This window comes from Parastagonospora nodorum, assembly GCF_000146915.1.
Source record: "Parastagonospora nodorum SN15 chromosome Unknown scaffold_17, whole genome shotgun sequence".
Classification (NCBI taxonomy): Eukaryota; Fungi; Ascomycota; class Dothideomycetes; order Pleosporales; family Phaeosphaeriaceae; genus Parastagonospora; species Parastagonospora nodorum.
The window spans coordinates 165,236-180,905 of NW_001884565.1; the positions used below are offsets into that span (position 1 = coordinate 165,236).

At 52.9% G+C, this 15,670-nt stretch overlaps 9 protein-coding genes across 9 annotated transcripts; 5 read left to right on the forward strand and 4 right to left on the reverse strand.

Annotated features, from left to right (window-relative positions):
- Positions 1–511: 511 nt before the first annotated feature.
- Positions 512–1,290, reverse strand: SNOG_10447 (hypothetical protein). Its single transcript, XM_001800665.1, has 3 exons — positions 1,133–1,290; positions 930–1,062; positions 512–876 (listed from the first exon to the last, which is right to left on the reverse strand). The coding sequence occupies exons 1-3, from the start codon at positions 1,241–1,243 to the stop codon at positions 830–832; spliced, it is 291 nt and encodes a 96-aa protein (XP_001800717.1). The 5' UTR covers positions 1,244–1,290; the 3' UTR covers positions 512–829.
- Positions 1,291–1,554: 264 nt separating this feature from the next.
- On the forward strand, positions 1,555–3,552 carry SNOG_10448 (hypothetical protein; the record flags this gene model as incomplete). Its single annotated transcript, XM_001800666.1, has 1 exon — positions 1,555–3,552. One exon carries the CDS (start codon positions 1,555–1,557, stop codon positions 3,550–3,552), a length of 1,998 nt encoding a protein of 665 aa, XP_001800718.1.
- An 854-nt stretch (positions 3,553–4,406) lies between these two features.
- On the forward strand, positions 4,407–4,757 carry SNOG_10449 (hypothetical protein; the record flags this gene model as incomplete). The annotated part of the gene is made up of 2 exons (XM_001800667.1): positions 4,407–4,630; positions 4,676–4,757. 2 exons carry the CDS (start codon positions 4,407–4,409, stop codon positions 4,755–4,757), a joined length of 306 nt encoding a protein of 101 aa, XP_001800719.1.
- A 457-nt stretch (positions 4,758–5,214) lies between these two features.
- On the forward strand, positions 5,215–5,564 carry SNOG_10450 (hypothetical protein; the record flags this gene model as incomplete). The annotated part of the gene is made up of 2 exons (XM_001800668.1): positions 5,215–5,353; positions 5,458–5,564. 2 exons carry the CDS (start codon positions 5,215–5,217, stop codon positions 5,562–5,564), a joined length of 246 nt encoding a protein of 81 aa, XP_001800720.1.
- Positions 5,565–6,170: 606 nt separating this feature from the next.
- SNOG_10451 (hypothetical protein) lies at positions 6,171–8,141 on the forward strand (the record flags this gene model as incomplete). The annotated part of the gene is made up of 5 exons (XM_001800669.1): positions 6,171–6,181; positions 6,255–6,728; positions 6,797–7,422; positions 7,527–7,604; positions 7,654–8,141. The coding sequence occupies 5 exons, from the start codon at positions 6,171–6,173 to the stop codon at positions 8,139–8,141; spliced, it is 1,677 nt and encodes a 558-aa protein (XP_001800721.1).
- A 133-nt stretch (positions 8,142–8,274) lies between these two features.
- Positions 8,275–8,783, reverse strand: SNOG_10452 (hypothetical protein; the record flags this gene model as incomplete). The annotated part of the gene is made up of 3 exons (XM_001800670.1): positions 8,275–8,623; positions 8,679–8,711; positions 8,764–8,783. The coding sequence occupies 3 exons, from the start codon at positions 8,781–8,783 to the stop codon at positions 8,275–8,277; spliced, it is 402 nt and encodes a 133-aa protein (XP_001800722.1).
- A 721-nt stretch (positions 8,784–9,504) lies between these two features.
- Positions 9,505–13,460, forward strand: SNOG_10453 (hypothetical protein; the record flags this gene model as incomplete). The annotated part of the gene is made up of 6 exons (XM_001800671.1): positions 9,505–9,616; positions 9,669–9,822; positions 9,878–10,685; positions 10,794–11,307; positions 11,446–12,855; positions 12,955–13,460. The coding sequence occupies 6 exons, from the start codon at positions 9,505–9,507 to the stop codon at positions 13,458–13,460; spliced, it is 3,504 nt and encodes a 1,167-aa protein (XP_001800723.1).
- A 419-nt stretch (positions 13,461–13,879) lies between these two features.
- On the reverse strand, positions 13,880–14,995 carry SNOG_10454 (hypothetical protein; the record flags this gene model as incomplete). The annotated part of the gene is made up of 1 exon (XM_001800672.1): positions 13,880–14,995. One exon carries the CDS (start codon positions 14,993–14,995, stop codon positions 13,880–13,882), a length of 1,116 nt encoding a protein of 371 aa, XP_001800724.1.
- Positions 14,996–15,160: 165 nt separating this feature from the next.
- Positions 15,161–15,314, reverse strand: SNOG_10455 (hypothetical protein; the record flags this gene model as incomplete). Its single annotated transcript, XM_001800673.1, is given in 2 exon segments — positions 15,161–15,225; positions 15,245–15,314. The coding sequence occupies 2 exon segments, from the start codon at positions 15,312–15,314 to the stop codon at positions 15,161–15,163; spliced, it is 135 nt and encodes a 44-aa protein (XP_001800725.1).
- Positions 15,315–15,670: the final 356 nt, after the last annotated feature.

Sequence of the window (15,670 nt, forward strand, 5' to 3'; positions counted from 1 at the left end):
CCGGCTTACCTTCGCCGTTCGTTAACACCTCAATCGTCGCTTCTACGATCGCGTGTCGGCTGAGGTGCACTTTACCTTCCCCTTCACTTGTATTTTCTTGCATCAGCAGCGTGGCTCTTGGGACCTTATCACGAAGACACACGAAGTCACGAACATCAGCACACCACCCTAGTTTAATCCATCGTCGGACAACGCGACGCGCACGGAGCCTCGACCTCACACATCCCCTTTGTTTCTCTTTTTGGCTTTCTCGTCTTGGCGGGCTTCGGAGCATGGAGTATAGACCGGTTACTGCACGACATGTGCATGCTTTATAAACAGGCGCAGTGGAGTCCATACCCCTTGATAGCGGTACTTCTAGTCGAGAAAAGCGCTTAATGCTTGCATCTTATTTCAAACACACTGCCCATTGATCTGGCTTCCGTGACTGGTGATTTATGACATCTCTCTAATCAGGATATAACAAAAGTAACCATCAGACGCGTGGAATCAAGTGTGTTGACGAATTGGTGAGAGGTGAAAGTCAGATCTGATTTATTGTGCTGATCTTGTCCCAACAAATGTTAGGGCGCACCGCGAGTGCTTTACTGACTCTCGAGTGCTCATATAGCGTGTCTTGGGTCACCTATGCGGTCCTTATGCTTTTGCCTGCGCGATCCACTACACTCCATGCCGAAGCTTCGCTTGGGTATCTCAGCCACGACTGAAGTTGCCGGCCAACGACCTTTTGATGCCAACCGTGAATTGCCAGAAACCTCCCGTCCTAAAGGCCATAGTTTCGTTCCAAGAGCCCAATATCGTCAATCGTGGAATATCATCGTAGCGAGGCTCATTGCGTAGCTCCTTCAGCCGGTGCGATCAGAACGACGGAGTCTCCTAAGCGATGATTAGCTCTGCTTTCGCCCTCTGATCTCGCGGATACCGCCTACCTCGCACAAACAGCATTTCGCTTTGCTTCTTGACTGTCCTTACGCGTGGTTCCTGGTCTTCCTCTTCCTCCTCGGCCACGAAGATGGTCTCTTCGACATCTCCGAGTACGAGATTACAATGCGAGTCGTATGCCTACCATTCGCCGTCAGCCAAAATCCTCGCGCGATCCGATTGGCAAGCTCCAGCTATTATGCGAACGTACGTGTAGTCTACCCTTCAGTTCGCGATCACCGCGCAACTTCACAATGACAACTTCGTCGATGCACAGGCGCACAAGATCGAGCGGCTCGTTGGTCTCTTCTTTTTCTTCCATGGTTGAAGCGATCGTGTGGTTGTTCGAGATTTGGTTGGCGGGCCGTCACTGTTTTGGCGGAGTGAACTTTGGCAGCTACGATCGTCTTGGCGGAAGCGGGGAGCTAGCGGATAAGCGATACGGAGTCGACGCTAGTGGGGGTCAAGGCTGTGCGATGGCGTCAATCACGAGTACTCACCCCAGGCCCGGTTTGCTGCGCATCAACAACTTTACAGACTGCTCGAGTCTCACCTGAAACACCCCACGGTTCGAACAACTCACCTAGGCATACTAATTCCGCCACCTCCTGTAAAAATTGAGAACGTCCAAACATGGCCGAAGTTCAGGGACAGGCTCGTGCTGCAGAGGAGAACCCGCTTCTGGCGGCGCGACCACCCGCTACAGATGCCATCACCTACCTTACCATTGTCGAGTACAACCTTTCCGAGGAGAATCTACCAGTACTACACGAAGTCCTGCAAGATGCCGAGCTCACTTCGACTATCGGCTGGGACTTGATCCACCTACTGCTCCCGCTGCTGCCGGCATCTGAGGAATGCTTGCAAGATATCGCTACCAAGGGCAATCCCCGCGAATGTGTCTTGAAGGTCACTGAAGCTCTGAGATTACTGGAATTTGAGGAACGACAATATTCGGAAGACGAGGAGGGAGAGGGCGCAGAAGGAAGCGGACAGAAGCTCAAAGCTCCCGAGATTGAGGTTGGACAGTCAAGCACGAGTCCGGGATTACCGCGCACCATACTGCCACCACTTCCAGTACTCAAATTTGAGATCCTTCTGGATCTTCTGGCGACACTTCATCGGAGAGTGAAGACCAAATACCCTAGCCGCTTTCTGTCGACAAGCTTGCAGGCTGCCCTGGTGGCTTTCAATAGAGCGACCACCAACATCGATGAGCTCACACTATCTGCGATCAAATTCGTGAAGACTCTGTCTGGTACTAAGAGACCCCATTTGCCTTCACGAAGGAGTAGTGGCCAGCTGCTGCGTACCAGGACAAATCAATCGGAACCAGATCCGGAGGCGCAGAGCGAAGCACCGAATGCTGATGAGACAACATTGGTAAACCGACTGCTGCAGTCATTCATCACACATATTATGGAAGACTATGTACTCTCTTTGACTTCAGACGACGATGTCCCAGGCTTATCATGGTCAAGTCGGCTGATGGAGAAGTACGAGCCGCAGCGGATACCGAAGAAGCCCAACTACCGCAAGTATGCGGACAGATTTGCGGATGATGAGGATCTGACTGGAAGGACTGCTATTCTTGGGCAGATAGTTGCTCTAACTCAGGATCTTGGTCTCAAAACCGAGGATCTGGTAAAAACGGTCATGGACGCAGAGCTTGAGAAACGCGGCGTCCCTGGAACCGAGGACGAACCGCCAGCATCTGCTGAAGATATTCCACTGTCTAGGACAGGAGCGTTGCTCCTTTTGACAGCACGCAACGTGAAGCAAGAGCTATTCGCCGCAGCTAAAGACGATGAGCCATCATCCCTCAGCATCTTCCCAGAACATGCGGCGATCCTCAGCAATTTCGTCGGTGCACTGGGCCCACAGACTGTCGGTCTGGAGCCGGAGGCACTTCTCGACACCATTCTGGCTCTGGGCCTCGTTGCGCTCGAGCAGAACAACATTGGCGAGCCAAAAGATGACGAAGCATTCGCGCAATACCTTCAGACCATCTCCCTCATCTCAGCAAACACACCGTCGCCAAGTCTCCGCGGCCACGCACACTACCTCACGACCACTGTGCTGCGCTCACACCCACATGATCTCGTCCGCCTCACTTTCATCCGTGACACGCTCGAGCACTGTCCATACGAAAACCTGAAGGCCAGCGCAGTGTCCTGGCTCAAAGGCGAAACACTAGAAGCAAACTCCCCGCAAGCGCAGTCACAGGAAGAAGAAGGCGAGACAAATATCTTTGCCACGCCAGTCGCTCTCTCAACCGTCGCGCCTTTCCTCTGGCCCGACCTGACCACCCACTACACCTCTCTCGAAACCGACATTGCAGAAGCATGGATACAGTTCCGCCAAGAACTAGGCTTCTATGTCGCTGCGCTGAACTTTTACTATATGTTGCTTCAGGCGCCGCAACTCCATGATACGTTGGGTATCAAGCAGCTGCAGCTGGGACAGTATATCGACCCGCTGAAGAAGGTGGCGAAGAGGTTTCAACAGGAGTTGGAGGCGGGTGGGGAGAACTTGGATCTTGAGGGTGAGGGGCTCGAGCAGGCGAAGGCGGATGTTGGACTTTTGGAGAAGGTGGTGGAGTGGGTTGAGGGCGCAGGGAAGAGGGTTTAGATGGTCAAATGGGAGTGCTGAAGGATAGTCCAATTATACTCTCAGCTTGTAGAAAGTCCATAGGATGGGCACGGAGCTTCGGCTGAATGAACCACAATCATGTCATCAATCAGTATGCAAAATCTGCACTCCTCTCTAGACTTGCTTGTTCTACATGTAATACGATTTCCAGATATGAGGACTTTTAAATCTGCTATATTTTCTGGAGTCTCGGAGACTGAGGCTCCCAAGATTCACTACGCCGCTGTCATGCGCCAATAACAGTTGGCTCAAGAGCCATGGCCTGTGCTTCGCCTCTGCCCTCACCTTGACACACCTGCGCTCAAGTTCGACACAGACAATCAACAGCTCCAAAGACGAACCAGAATAATGAGAAAGATACTCTCAGGTATAGCTCATCACGATCGAAATCCTCCCAAGTCAGATGACAGCATCCGCCCACCTTACAATGTATGGTCTCCTGCAACTGGTCTCCTTGAGCTTCCAACTGAGCTGCTTATTTCCACCCTCAGCCTTTGTTCTTTACCGGATCTGGTACATGTGTCTAGAACGTGTTGGCTGCTCAATTTTGTCAGCATAAGTGATCATGACGAGCAGTCTGATGTATATAAAGGCTCAAAATTGTCTAGATATCGTTGCTGTATCACACGGTTGACTTAAGTTCACACAACCTCAAAATCGACTGCCAATCAGAGACCTCTAGTGATGCTCGAGTGCCTCCGGATTTCGTACGCTGGAAGTGGATTGGGTATGACTACAAGATTCATCGCAGACTGGACTGCCTTCTACGGACATTGGGAGAGACGCCACAACTGGGAAAGCATGTACGCGAGTCGAATTGGACGAGTCTGGATATGTCCTGGATATGTGAAGACGACTGGGAAGACCAAGACCTCGCACTCAAATATAAGGAGGAGGAAGATCCGGGAGGCGTGCTAGAGCAAGTTCGCAACGAAGCAATGGATGATGGGACTTATTGGTCTTTGCAAAAGGAGGCGTACAAGACTAGAAGGGAGGCAATCTTACGGATGTTCCGGAGTTTTGTCAACGCCACATGTATTGATATCTGCTGGCTCGAGTAAGTTCACTCTACTAAGAAAAATGGTATCGCTAAATCGTGCAGTGAATTCCGCGAACCAAATCTTTCTATTCCACTATTTCCGTCAGCAAGATCGATACGACTGAGCGGATTGACGACGGAATAAAGTGAACAACATCCTGGCACCATCACGCGGAAATCTCAAGCACCTCGAGCTGAACAATCATTTCCAATGGTCTGAAGCTTCGCCTCCATTGCCACAAAGTTTCTCTTCTGAACAGCTCGAAGCACACTGGAGACTCCATAGTACCGACCACAAGGCCGTATCAAACACCCGCCTCATGTCCGGTGCTTTGGACTGTCTGCTCGACCATTGCACCACACTTACGTCTCTTTGTATTACAACAGCCAGCAACAGCGGTGACTGGATCGACAGCAAATCATGGGACGATCAACGCTACTCTTCTTGGGCATGTTTTCTTACCTCAGTGCGCGGTCAGCTACATAATCTGTCTTTCAAGCAAGGCACATCTAAAGCCACAATCGCACACCTCTGGTCATGTCGTCTTCCTCGAAGAGACAATCCCCACGTGATCCTCCACATGAGATTCGGCGAGTATATCATGCCCGTCCTTCTCGAAGCGTCGTGGCCGCGGATTAAGCGTATGGAGGTCAAGGGCGCAGCTTTTGGTGTTGCGGTTAAGTACATGCCTGAGCGGCCTTCACATATGGGAGAGGATGGACAGTTCGACTTTGAGCAGAGTCTGAGAATCTTGCTTCCTGATGATGCGGAATTGGTTGTGGAAGGACAAGAGCGAGATTATAAAGTCATATCCTTTGATGACCTAGGACTCAGTATGTTTGAGGTAGATTCGGAATTCAAATGACCGCCGAGAAGATACCAAAGACCACCGTGAGAGCTCCTACCACATTTGCTCGCGGTCGTAATACCTCTCTTGAGCTTATCACCTGAGCTGCTTTTAGCTCCTGGCTTTTCGATCACCGTCTTACCATTAATCGCCTAAATAGGTAGATACTTGGGTGGTATTGTGCTTGAAGAGCATATTACCATTGCTTTGAACATTAGTACCGTATCATGCCGGATAGCTATGGTCCTGACAGGGTAGCTCCAGCTTGTTTGCACTTACTTCGAAACTTGAGAGTGCCCGTTCGTTTGTTAGTCGTGAACAACACTCCAAAGCCCTGACTCCTGCACTTCATCCGCCCAGAAAATATCCATGCTCTTGTGACGACACATCATACCTGCCTAGAAATCGGATCGTGAAGCTGTCCTAATCTAGTAACCCGCGCCACCGGCTTCCTATTTCGGACCAACAGCTTTCCCCACTGGAGCTACCCCTCACGGTACCTCGAACGACCCCACCCCAAGCCATGCGATGTGCCGTGTCGTTGGAAATGATGGCGGACGCGTTTCCGTGTGGCCGGCCGCGTGATTGGGATGCGGAAGTTGAAATTCCTTTAATGGGTTTTGGGCTCTGGCGTTTTTGGCACTTTTCCTTCTCGTGAACTACGCTTTGAAATCCCCACATTCCTAGTGATTTGAGCACAGAATATAAAAATGTCATGTATGTATGATGTATTAATATGTGAGATTTGAGACTGACTGAGAAACTACAGCAAAACACTTCATCCACGATCCCACACACCTCGTCAACACCGCGCTCCTGAGCATCCCGCAGACCAACCCCTCAGTTCAATGCGACATCGCCAACAAGATCATATATCGCAAAAACGGCGCGTCGCAAGTCTCCATCGTCTCGGGCGGCGGCTCAGGCCATGAACCCAGTTTCGCGTCGTTCGTAGGCGCCGGTCTTCTTTCCGGCGCTGTTGCAGGCACAATATTTGCGTCGCCGAGTGCCGAGCAAGTGCGGCGATGTATATTGCACCGCGTGCAGAAAGACAAGGGCGTCTTGGTCGTGGTTATGAACTATACGGGTGATGTTCTGAATTTTGGTATGGCGGTTGAAAAGGCGCGAGCTGCGGGGATCGAGGTGGATATGGTTGTTGTTGGGGACGATGCTGGTGTCGGGAGAGCGAAAGGAGGAAAGGTGGGAAGGAGAGGTATTGCGGGGACGGTTTTGGTGCATAAGATTGCTGGAGCGCTGGCTGCAAAAGGGTATGCGATATCTTCTTCGAGTTTCAAAACGGATGGAAGAAGGGTGTCGGAGGCTAATATGTGCGCAGGGCAAACCTTAAGGAAGTAACGCGCATTGCACAACTCGTTGCGGACAACACCGTCTCAATCGGATCTTCGCTTTCGCACGTGCACGTCCCCGGACGTCGGGAGCCCGAAGATGATGAACTGAAAGAGGGTGAGGTCGAGATCGGAATGGGTATCCACAACGAAGCAGGTTCTGAGCGTAAGAAGACAGACCTACCTGGACTCGTTAAAACGATGTTGTCGCACTCCCTCAACACCGCAGATCAGGATCGCAGCTTTTCCAAGATCACCGAAAAAGATGAAGTGATACTGCTCGTGAACAACCTCGGTGGAGTCAGTCCTCTCGAACTGGGTGGTATCACCAACGAGGTCGTGGAGCAGCTGGCAAGCGAGTTCAAGATCAAGCCTGTCAGAATACTGGCTGGTACATTCATGACAAGCTTGAACGGTCTAGGTTTCAGCATCAGTCTCCTAAGAGTAGCGGACACTGGATCTGCAGGAGCTTCGATGTTGGAACTGCTGGATGCGCCGACAGAAGCGTGTGGTTGGTCTGCAGCCATCAGCACGAGCACGTGGGCGAAACGAGGAGAGGTGAAGCAACAAGAAGATCAGATGGCTGCAGACGAGGTTCAGCCAAGTAACCTTAGAGGTAAGGCACCCGTGGATCACGGGTATTCGCACACTGACAGCGTGTAGTCGAGCCTGGCCTAGCCAAGAAGACCCTAACGAATGCGCTCAATAGGCTTATTACAGTAGAGCCTGACGTCACGAGGTACGATACGATCGTCGGGGATGGCGATTGCGGCATAGGACTGAAGCGCGGCGCGGAATGTAAGTGGTGATCACGTGTCTGGTTGCCTGATGTTGACCATTCGCCCAGCAATTCTGAAGATGCTTGAGACGGCAAAGGAGACGGATGATCTTCTGATTCTGGTGAACAACATCATTCAGGTCGTCGAAGTTTCCATGGATGGTACATCTGGTGCCATTTATGCTATTTTTCTGAACGCACTGGCCCATGGTTTGCGACAAAATGCGCCTAGTTCGCCCCAACCGGTCACGCCTCAAATTTGGGCGAAAGCCCTTGAGTCATCGCTGCAGTCGCTGGGAAAGTACACGCCAGCTCAACCCGGAGATCGGACCTTGATAGACGCGCTGTACCCATTCGTTCAGACGCTGTCCAAAACAGGCAGTATCGATGAGGCAGCGAAAGCGGCACAACAGGGATCGAAGGGTACCAAAGGAATGAAAGCCAGTCTCGGAAGAACTGTCTACGTTGGTGGTGTAGGTTTCCAAGAGGTGCCAGATCCCGGTGCACATGGGCTCGCAGAACTGTTGCTGGGTTTGAGCGAAGGTCTGAAGAAGTGAAAAGGCTCTGGGTATCGTTTGATTGTTCGTATTCGGGGGAACCGCCCGGTCCTCGATGTTATGTAACTTTTATCTCCATCTCCCCCGCGTCGCCGAGACCGCGCCCGCCTTAGTAGCGTAGGGTATTCGTAAATCATGATAGCAAAACAAGAATGACAGAGTCACCGCGCAAGAAACTGCTGGCTGTTAGCATGGCGTACGTCTTGAACGCAGACGATACGTACAGCTTCGAAATGAAACGGTCCTTGTTGACCTTCCTGCCGTACTGCCCATTGGCCAAGCGTGGTGTCTCAGTCCACATCTCCTTCGCGTTCTCGAGGACCATGTTACAGTGACGATCGAAGGCTTTGACACGCGCGAGGATCTTGCGGTTGTTGCGGCATGAGATCAGAACTTGGGTGCGGGAGCGAACGGCAGTCTGGAGGATCGAGAGGGGGCCGGTAGTGAGCTCATGCTCCTCGACTTGAGCGACTTCATATTCGCTATGCAACAGTCAGTATCAGATAAACATATAGAAGGGGAACTTCATGCACTTACGTCAACTCAGAGCGCGGCTTCGCGAGGAGCTCTCTGCAACACGTTAGCAACTCTGCATGTCTATGTTAAGGTTGATTAAATGTACTGGACTTTGGCATCGACCATATTTGCGATCGGCGAGAGTATGAAATGCGAATGGAAGCGTACGACGGTCTGGTGTTGCTGTTAGCTTTCCGTGTACCAGCTTCTGCCTGCGAATATTCTCTGCGCACGTGCTGTCCGCGATTGGGAGCCTGCGCAGATAGATGCACAGACCAAGAGTGGGTGTACGTACCTGGTATAGGCTTATAAAACCACGGCAACGCGCTTGGATGATTGATGTGGAGCGATCGGAGATGGATATCAAGAAAGAAGTTGAGGTGAGCGTGCTTGGCGGAAATCGAGCTAGACCGTGGGTTTATCCGGTGCCGAGCCAATAGAAAGACGCGCAAGATTGGCGTCGAGTGCGTCACGCGTAGTAGCGTAGACCGCGGGAACTCTAGCTTCAAACCTCCCCAAGCTCGTGCCTTTGCACCTCACGACACGGCTGTCTTCGCCATTTCTACGCCTCTACACGCCCTTTTTTTTTCCTTTCTTCGACGCGTGTTGCTGCCTGCTGTAGCACTTCGTGGATCTCGCCTACTTATAGACCCCGAAATCCCGTCTTTTACCCGTTTTGACGTTCTCATTCTCGTTCCGTGGTTCTTTGGCACGCGCTCCGCTATGATACGCCAGCCACCGATCGCGACTTAGAAACACTGACCACGTCCCTCCCTTTTCACCACGCGACTCCACTCACCTCCACGACGCGGCCTGTCTACCTCGATAACTTAACCCATGGGCAGCCATGTCGACGCCCATCAGTACACCGGCGGAGAGTGGTGCCATGCAGCAAACGCCCGCGTCTGCTACCGCAGATGACAACAGCATGAGCGACATTCCGCGTCGATCAATGCGAGGCAAGCTTGTCAAATCTTCGTGATAGTCTGTATCTAACCTCGGTGCCTATAGTCAAGGTACTGTACACGTTCGACGATCAGAACAAGTCAAACTGCCTGGCCCGACTGCCGAACGCGTTCGACGTCCCCGTTGTCTCACTCGACGAGAACACGCAAGTAGGAGTCATTGAGCTTAAGACATGCATCCAGGCAATAGTCTCTTCAAGGTGGGTGGATAATCACGCTCATTGGTGCGCCATCGCTCATCACTCGCTGCTTTAGTCCCGAGCTCGTTGCGAAACTGGGCCATGACTACACCGTCTACGCCTACGACTTTTCCGAATACGAGACGCCTCTAGTCGGGCAAGGAATGCTGTCATGGATCCTTGCCTCCGCCTCCTCGACACCCAATGCTCCTGCCGACGAGTCCCAGACCATGGTCACCGGTCGTGTGTGTCAAAATATGCAAGGACTTTTCGGGAAAGGCTTGAAGGAGACTTTGGAGGTTAAGCTGAAGCTGGTGCCTGTCCCAACAAGCATGCAACATGAATATGTCGAGAACATGGAGAGATACCACAGCCTGAGTCAGCTGATGCCAGAAGGTTTCGACTACAATGCCTGGTCCGACTTCCTGAAAGAGAACCCCGCCTTGAGCCAACTTGCCCAGCCAATGCCCACAATGCCCGGCCACACTTCTCAGCGCTCGTCTGTCGGAGGGTTTGAGCCATTCCATCAGATGCTCACCCGCAACAGCCCGTCACAGGATCCTATGCGGACCGACTCTTTCTACGACCAATCGAATTTGTCATTCAACACACAGCCGACCCGTGCCTCTAGTCCAGCCATGAGCACCCTTTCCTTCCACCACTACCAGTACAACCCAGACTCCCGACCAGCATCCCGCGCATCTGTGCGAAGCGACGTCATCCCGCCGCAGCACTATCAAAGTCAAGATCAGTACATGTTTGAGCAGCAAGAGGAGGGCCCTCCAAAAAAGCGCGCCCGTATCATTCAGACGAAGAGGCCCAAGAAGACGCCATTGACGGCACACAACGATTCGCTTCGTGTGACGGCTAGCACAGCGGCATCTGTACGTCTTCATAGACCTCTTGCCGCCAACCCTGCTGCAGCCTTGGCGTCTGCCGATTCGATACCCCGGGCACCCACACCACGGCCGGGCGATGCAGCATTTGGGCAGCGCGGAAGTCGTCGCCTGCCAGCTCCCAGTGCGTTACGACATGCATCCATGGACCAAAGCCAACCGTACATGTCGCCATATGATCCAAGCATGTTTTCCGATACCGCCGTAGATTCGACAGATGACGAGAGAGGAGAGAGTCCGGGAGACACACCCATGGACATGCCTTCCTCTCCTCCACTCGCACCTCAACGTACGGCGTCCCCTGATCCATCCAGCCCACCTTTACCTACCCTACCGCTGCCCAATGACTCTGGTTTCGTTAGTGACATGCCACTAGGTCTGGAAGAGGACGGCATGGACTTCGGAAGTAACATCTGGGACGGCAGTGACTTGCCCGTTGCCACTGAAACCCGCATACGCAGACGCCAGGACCGATCAGGTAACCCTTGGCAACAGGTCAATCCAGGCCCTGTCGACCGATTACCGCAATCATATGTACCGAAGCCGAAGCAACACTACCGTAAACCTTTACCGCAGCAGATTGCACAAAGTATCGAGCAGCAGCCGAATGGTGTGTCCATCAATGGACGGGAGCACATACAACCCACGAACCAGGACTCGGCTGCCAGCCATTCGGGGCCTATGGAGTCACATTCCCAAGAATCGACACAGCAAAAAGGTGACCGGCGACAGTTTCCAAATAATACAGCTCATGGAAACTCACCAGACGCGACTGCTTCACATGTTTCGCCTGTCAGTGAGGTTGATGCACATGTCTATAGCCGCTCTGCAACTCCGAACCTGCCTCCGCAGAAGGCTAAAGCGTCCAGGGGCAAGGGACTCTCGAGGTCTCAAACATGGTCGGGAACAGGCGAGCCCATGTCAGATGCTCCTATGCCATCGGACTCTGCCAATCCTCGAAGTGGATCCGGTGCCAGACGAAAGAAGTATATCAAAGAGAAGATGGAGCAAGCCATTGCTGCGGGCGAACTACCACCACACTGCAAGAACTGCGGAGAGATCGACACACCAACTTGGAGGAAGGCTTTCACCCGCGTTGAAGAAGGCACGCCAAATGATATTGAAATTTCCAAGGATGCAACAGGGACGGGTATCATTGCTTACGAAGTCATTGAACCTTCTGAAGAGAATGGTGGGCTCCTATCCTATCGAGTCTTCAAGAACAAGGTCACGCGCGAGGAACTAGACGGCAAGAAGTTTGAGGATCTTAATTTGTGCAACCCATGTGGGCTGTGGCTTATCAAGAAGGGCTCAATGCGGCCACGGAAGCTCTGGGACAAGTCAGATCGTGGAACGAAGCGCAAACGCCAGACAACAGCTGCACGTACCAAATCAATCAGCATGGATGACGGCCCAGCGTCGGACGCCCCTGTACCGCACTCTGAGCCGATCATGCCAGAAGAGAGTGCGGGAGCCATCCCGACAGTTGATGGTAGTGCGGATCCTACTATGCCCCCTCCGCCACCTTCTCTCGGACGGGCAACCAGCTGCATGTCATCGATAAATGCCTCTGAGTTGGACAAGGAAGCTGCAGAAGAAGCATTGAGGCGAGCTATTCAGTCAAGCCCTGCAGGCGTTCGAGGGAGCAGACATTCTCCCATTGATGTTGACCCTGACTTGACGCCAAAGCCAACGCGCCGACTACTCTTTCCTTCGCCACGTAAGGACGGCCAAGCGAAGTCTCTGTCACCACATCCACCACATCCTCGAACGGTTTCAGATGATGGCAACAGGGACGTCGTACCAGACAGGCCACGGTGCCAAAGATGTAAAAAGTTGCATCGGGCCTGTGATCGAGAACGGCCGTGCAACACCTGTGATAACGCGGGGATTGGGTTTGACGGTTGCGTTCCCTCAGCGATGCCGAGAACTAACTGGTTCGAGACGCCTGTTGTACAAATGGCCAATGTTGAACAGGAGAACCCAGATAAGGAGAACTGCCCACCGCCACTAGCTCAAGAAGAGGATGACCTTGCGCACCTTTTTGAGGATTCAGCATCTCCCAAGACTACGCCACAGAAGGATATGACGTTTCAAGACTTACTGAAGACTCCGACTCCTGGCTCGCGCCGTAGGAACGCTCTTACTCCTAGAAGAGGTGCGGAGAATGGCGATCTTCTTATGACCCCATCACGTATAACGCCTTCACGAAACATTCTCACTCCACGAGGCACCCGAGCTGTAACTATTGCCCCAGAGACGCCCTTCACTCGACAGCTCAACGCCATGCTTTCAGACGGTGGCAACTTCTCATCTCCATCTCAAGCTCTTGACTTCAACAACTTCCCAACCTTCAACACTCCAGGACGCCAATATGCTGACTTCATGAACGACGAATTCCTGTCTAGCGACATGGGCATGCAAAGTTCGCCACCCAAAAACGGCACACTAGGTCTCGGCTTCGAACTCTACGAAGACCCCATCACCTCGACGACTGGCCTGTGGAACGGCGCAAGCATGTTCGGCAGCGACTCCATGTTGCACAGCTTCGACAACGATGTAAAGATGGAATTGAACAATGGCCAGGAAACCGCTGCGTTGCTTAAGATGAACGTGGGCGGTATCACCATGGACTTTGCCGCCATCATCGAGGAAGTGGTGGCTAATAACAACGGCGAACAACAAGACACCGAGACGGCGATAAGTCCTGAGGATCAGAGTCAGGGGCTCGGACAAACGCCTGAGATGCAACTTGCTGAGTAGCAAGCATCGCTTGGGAATGGCGGCATGATGAGAGGATGGGATGATTGTGCTTTTTTGACACTTTAGCGATTTACGGTCTTGCATATCACGGCGCAATGTAGCTATGACGGAATGGGAACAAGCACTTTTTAGTGCAAGTGCTGCGTAAGAGATTTAGAGACGGTCGATGGCTTTGACACTTGCATCGCAGAGCATGAAGGAATACAATCAATCAATCAATTTTTAGAGAACTTACAAGTCTATCACGTTCGCGCCTTGAGTGTTGTGCCACAGTATGATGAAATCTGATTATGTATGATAATTCTGCTTGGTAACGCGAAATGGAGAATTTGAAGCACACACTGCTCTCAGGGGTATAGAAATTCCACGAATCCGATAAAACGCCGAGGCATGAAGCCAAAGAAGAGTACTCATAAGACCTATTCGAAATTGAAGAACGCGTCGTCAAAAGACGATTGCTCCGGATTCGCATACTCGTCCATGTTGAACAAATCATCGAGGTTCTCCGTCATCATGCCGCCCATGAGATCGTCGTTATTAGCCTCGTTGTTCGCAGTATCGTTGTTGGCAGCCTCAGCCTCAGCCTCAGCAGCAGGAGCAGGAGCAGGAGCAGGAGCAGGTTCAGCAGGTGGCTGTGGCGGCGGAGGCGTCGGCTCTTTCGGCGGCGCTGGTTGTTCGACGGGCGCGGGCGGTTCAGCGCTCGTGTTCAGGTCTGGCAGGTCGGGCATAGTCATGTCAATATCGACGTCCATGGTTCCAGTATTCTGCGCAGTCGAACTATCAACACTATCCTTTGCAAAGTCCTCGAGGCCGCGCAGCAGAGAAGGGCTCTCGTCGAAGTTGAAGTCCATATCTCCCGACGTGTCCATCATATTGTCCTGGTTATTATTGTCGCCAGATGTATCCATTGCGTCGCCGAACATGGCGTCGAAGTCGAATTCGTTTTCCTGCGGGTTTGCGGTCGTGGGCGTGCCGTCGAAGAGGGGGTCGCGTTCTGTTTCCTGGGTGACAGATGTGTCGATTGGCGGGGGCACGTTTTCTTCTTCGCGCTTCAAGGGCTTTTCGGGTGAGGGTTCCTGCTCGAGTTTGGTTTCTGTGGGCGCTTCGGATTGCACTGGGGTAGAGACCTTCTCCACCACGGGGTCTGGCAGCTTGATGGAGGTTCCGACGTTGCGGGATTCAGCTGCTAGTCTCGCTTTCTCTGCTTCTTTCTCTTTCGCGGCTATTTCGCGCTTCTTGCGGTCCTGCTTCAGCAACGCAAGGTCTCTGCGCAGCACTACTTGCGCAAGGCGCACTTCGTTCTCCAGCTCGTCGAGCGCATCGTGCCAGCGTTCTGTTGCGATTGGTACCGCGCGCTGAAACGCCAGTTTCTGGCGACCAGTGCCGCCGCCTGATTGGTGTTCTTTGATGAAGCGCCCGGATTGCAGGAAGACCAGGTTCAGCATGCTCTGTAGGGTGTCGAGGTTCTGGGTGCCAATAAGCGGCTGCGCGCCGGGTGGCTGCTGGTCTGGTTGTGCTGGCTGTGTGGCGGCCATGTTGGCGGCTGTGGGACGGGGTGGTGTGGTGTGATGGAGAGTCGTCGAGGTGCAGCAGATGTGTCGGAGACGCGCAGACGGACGCGAGGGATGATCGGCGGTCGGCGTGTTCACTACCTTTGCCTTTGACACATGCGGGTTGGCTTTCCGCTGGTAGCGTTGAGCCTAAACTGGCGTGGCACCAAGCTTTCCACAGCCGAAGCGCACCTGCCGTTCATTACACGCCAAGCCTGAAATTTTCCAGCGCACCTTCCCATTGAGCGTCGCGGGGAAGGGGCGATGTCGAGGGGCGGATAGCATCAATTGTATTCAGTGCCATCATGTCTAGGCAGCAGAGATCGAGGCAGCCATCCGCTAGCACATGGTAACGTGTATTACTAGGAGGACCCTTTTGCACTTTTGCAGACGTTTCTTTTCGTGAGCCAACCTTGGAACTCCACTCACACAATCCCGATCACGCCTTCCACAGCGATTCGCAGTGCAGCACACAAGACGCTGCCAGCACACCCTCCCCGAAGCCCGCAGTAGTTCGCCAGTGGCAGCCGTGAGCCCCTCCAGACCAGCGGTGCCGGGACTGATATAGGTGTACCAAACCGCTGTCGCTGGTAGAGTAAGCGGCACGGTAAGGCTACGGTGGTCCAGCTAACGCCCGGCCCGCCGTGCATTCGGGGCGCT